This window comes from Lipotes vexillifer, unplaced genomic scaffold (assembly GCF_000442215.2).
Source record: "Lipotes vexillifer unplaced genomic scaffold, Lipotes_vexillifer_v1.1 scaffold342, whole genome shotgun sequence".
Lineage (NCBI taxonomy): Eukaryota > Metazoa > Chordata > Mammalia > Artiodactyla > Lipotidae > Lipotes > Lipotes vexillifer.
This window is the reverse complement of record NW_006786802.1, coordinates 479,139-482,842: the sequence shown is the minus strand read 5'-3', so window position 1 is coordinate 482,842 and position 3,704 is coordinate 479,139. Positions and strand designations below refer to the sequence as shown.

At 61.9% G+C, this 3,704-nt stretch overlaps 1 protein-coding gene across 1 annotated transcript; it reads right to left on the bottom strand.

The window, feature by feature from the left end:
- Positions 1-338: 338 nt before the first annotated feature.
- On the bottom strand, positions 339-1,810 carry LOC103070640 (metallothionein-1E-like). The gene is made up of 3 exons (XM_007459446.1): positions 1,783-1,810; positions 1,139-1,204; positions 339-430 (listed from the first exon to the last, which is right to left on the bottom strand). The coding sequence occupies exons 1-3, from the start codon at positions 1,808-1,810 to the stop codon at positions 339-341; spliced, it is 186 nt and encodes a 61-aa protein (XP_007459508.1).
- Between the last annotated feature and the right edge of the window lie 1,894 nt (positions 1,811-3,704).

The following is a 3,704-nucleotide window of genomic DNA, read 5'->3' as shown; positions in this document are numbered from 1 at the left end:
TGTGTGTGTGTGTGTGTGTGTGTGTGTGTGTGTGTGTGTGTGTGTGTGTGTGTGTCTGTGTTTTCGGGGGCGGGCGGGGGGTACTCTGTGGTCCAGAGCCGAGGTCTCTGCACGTCCAGTCCAGTTGCCCACGCCAGCCCTCCGTGATGGGCACGGAGTCTCTTTGTCCAAGACAGACAAAGGAAGACAGAGCCAGAATAAAGTCAACAGCTTTTATTACGACTCGCATATTTCATAGAAAAAAGGAATGTAGCGTCAGGTCCGGTCGTATGAGAAACGGTCAAATGCAGGTTTGTCCTGGTCGCTCTGTTGACACCCGGGGCAGGCTCTCCGCGACATCAGGCACAGCAGCTGCACTTGTCCGAGGCCCCTTTGCAGACGCAGCCCTGGGCACACTTGGCGCAGCCCACGGGGCAGCAGGAGCAGCAGCCTGGGGAGGCAAGGGCAGCGTGCAGTCGGACCACGCGTTGTCCGGAGCCACCCTGCCCAACAGCAGGCCTGGCCCCAGCCGCCCTCAGGCCCAGACCCTGAGTTTACGATGCTGTCCTCTGTCCCGAGATAATTGCTCTCAGACGCTAGGTTCAGGTTGCCCGGCCCATCTGTGCCCAGGACGGGGCCCAGCGCCTTGCAGAGACAGGGAGCAGGGCCTCTGGGGACAAGAGAAAGCCAGCCCCCAGCACCACCAGTGATGTGAGCCAAGACCTCGGGATCAAAGTGGAGGCAGACCCCTCAGAGAGCAGCTCCCGCCGGGCACAGGGAAGCTCTGGGCTGCTTCGACAGGAAGGGGCTGCACCAGGCCCGAGAAGCCACACACGGCCACTGGCTCGTGTCCCTAAAGCGCTTCAGTCCCTGAGGGGATTCAGAAGCGTGACTCGGGAGGCAGGAGGACTAGTTCTAGTGACAGGTCTGAGGTTGTTTGTTGGTGACCCGTCTGGGCCTCAGTCTCCCTGTTCTCTAGTGCGCGCCTGGGTTCTCGGTCATGCCGAAGGTGCTTCCAGCTCTGATTGTGAATCCCTTCCTGGTGAGCGGGGTGCCGGGAAGTTTGGTCACTGTCCTGCTCCTGCCTGCCGAGCTCTGGGCTCCCTCCTCGCGCTCAGCCCAGACCCCGCATTCCCAGAGAAGGCCCCCGCACACTCACTCTTCTTGCAGGAGGTGCATCTGCAGGCTTTGCAGGTGCAGGAGCCAGCGCAGCTGCAGGAGCCGCCTGCCAGGAAGGGAAAGGCCAGCAGTGAGCAGGGAGAGGGGACGCAGGAGCTACGGCAGACGGTCAGCAAAGCCTCCCTGAGCCCTCCTCCTCTGTCGGGACCCAGCCCTGGGAGCTCGTGTGCACTCGGGCGGATAGAGAAGCCCCAGCTCCTCTCTTCTGGTCCGAGGAGAGTAGGGCCCCTCCTGACGGGACTCCACAGGGAAGGTCCCGGGCTCCAGACCCAGCCCAGGCTGACTGGGGCTGGGGGCCAGGGCCCATGGCCTGAACCCCAAAGAGGCAGAGTGTCCCCTCCTCCCATCAAGTCCTGGCAGCTCCGAGGCCTCCTCCACACACTGGGTCCCGGTCTCGCAACCCCCTGCCCTGCTGGGTGACCTCAAGAAGGACAGCGCGGAGCCTCCGTGCCCTCAGTGTTAACAGCGAGGCAAAGGGAGACTGACATGCCCAGGGGAGCCTGGCTACCAAGATAGGCCTGGACCCGTGACGGGAGTCCTCCTGAGCTCAAACTCAAAAGCCTCCCTTCTCGTCCTGTGCCCGGGAAGGGGGCATCCTAAGGCTCAAAGCCAGGGCTCCCTTACCAGTGGGGCAGGAGCACTTGGGGTCCATCTGGAGGAGAAGTGAGGCTCGAGGTCCAAAGCAAGGGGCGAAGCCGCTTCAGGGGTCCGGTGGGGGCCGTGTGGGAGCGAGGAGCCCGGGGGCTCAGTTATAGGCCGCGGAGGCGGCCCGGGCGCAGAGGCCCCGCCCCCGCCTTGCACCCGCCCCGCGGATCCGGCGCCCGCGCCGGCCGCAGCGCCCTGGGCCGGGCTGTGAGCAACACACGCGGGGCCGAGCGCACGATTCCACTTCGGTGGTGCCGGCTGGAGCGGCGGAGCCGGGTGCCGTGCGGTAAGCGGTGTCCCAGCCCCCTGGCCGCCCCTTCCCCATGTGCCCGACGGGAGCAGCCACCCTGTTGGCGGGTTGTGCAGGAATCCGGCTCCCGCGTCCTCCGGTCTTCCCCGCCCCAGGCCCCGCGCCGCCGGCCGCCGGTTTCCTGCAAGCCTGAGAACAGCCCCCGCCTCCCGCTCGTGTCCCTGGTTTGGCTGGAGCCGGGGAGCGGTGTCAGAGAGCGCAGGCGGATGTGACCCTCACCACCGTTTCGCCCACCCCACGTGTCCCCAGGCGTTGCCAGCCCCGGTCCCCAGCACGGTCCTTTGGAAGCATTTTTCCGGTACCGGCTCCTGTAACCGCAGCGCGGGGAACGTTGCCTTCAGCCGCGAGTCCTCACTTGTGTTTTCCTTTCCTGGAGGGATCCTGGCTCGTTTCTCCGGGGGCTTCTTTGCCTGAACTTTGCAGGGGCGACTCCCCCACTGTAGCCGGTCCACCCCACGCCAGGGTGGAGGTTCCCTAATCATGGGATGCGCCCCGGGGACGGCATCATTGTAGGGGGTAGGCAGACCTGGCGTTAAATAACGAAGCGAGACAAGTGGATAGCTAGCTCCCTTTGAGTAGTCCTGACGGTTACTCACCACGGAGTCCGCGGCAAGCCTCGTTAGTCGCTTTTGCTCTTTGAGCTGTCACACCAACCGGGAAGGGAGACAGTAGTCAGGAGCCCGTTTCCCAAAGGCCAAACTACCTCCAGTACAAGGAGGCTACTGAGGCAGGCACACAGTGCTGGGGAGTGGTGCCCTGCTTCTGTGTTTTTGTCGCCTCGCAGCTGCAAGAGAGAGTCAGTGAGAAAGCTCCCCTTTGGCCCAGAGCTGTGTCCTCAGCCCATCTCCACCATGTCCAGCTCAATCCTGGGGGCGACCAAGGTGACACAGTAGGAACGTATTTACGATTTGGCGGCGACCTTCTGACTCTCTCCTTCAGTAGCGTTCGAGAGGTTTCTTTTGGGGTAACGTATTTCAGAAAATCACTGAGAAGAAAACGGTAAGGAAATCCCGATGCAGGTGACAGCAGAAATGGCAGGATCCTTCTGTATCTGTGAGGAGGCCACCGGCTGTGTTCCTCACGGCTTTCTATCTGTAGTGTCAACGGCTCTTTGCGTGAAGGCGGGATAACCCTCTCAGGGGAACTGGTCCCACGCTCGCAGGGTTGATGAGGACGGCCCAGAGCACAGAGCTAAACACAGCATCCTTGCTCGCGTGTCTGGAAGGAGAAGAGTGTCTCCTAGGCTACTGATAACAAATAAATAAATAGATACATGAATGCGTGGGTGACATGATAGATTACGCGCCGAGTGCCCAGTATATTCTCACCACCTTTGCATGTATTCGATTCTTTAATCCCGAGAGCCAGACACTCTTATTTTGCCCTTTAGAGCAGAGGAGACTGGGGCACGGAGAGGTTATGTCACATGACTGTGTGTGACAGAGATGGGACTGGCCCTCCTGCAGGCTGACTGCAGCCCCCAGCCCAACCGGACACCACGTCATCCCATGAAGGGTGAGAACACTGAACACCTGGCCCAGGGGCAGCAGTGGGAAAGCCCTGAGCCGGCAGTCGGAACCCTCAGCGCAGC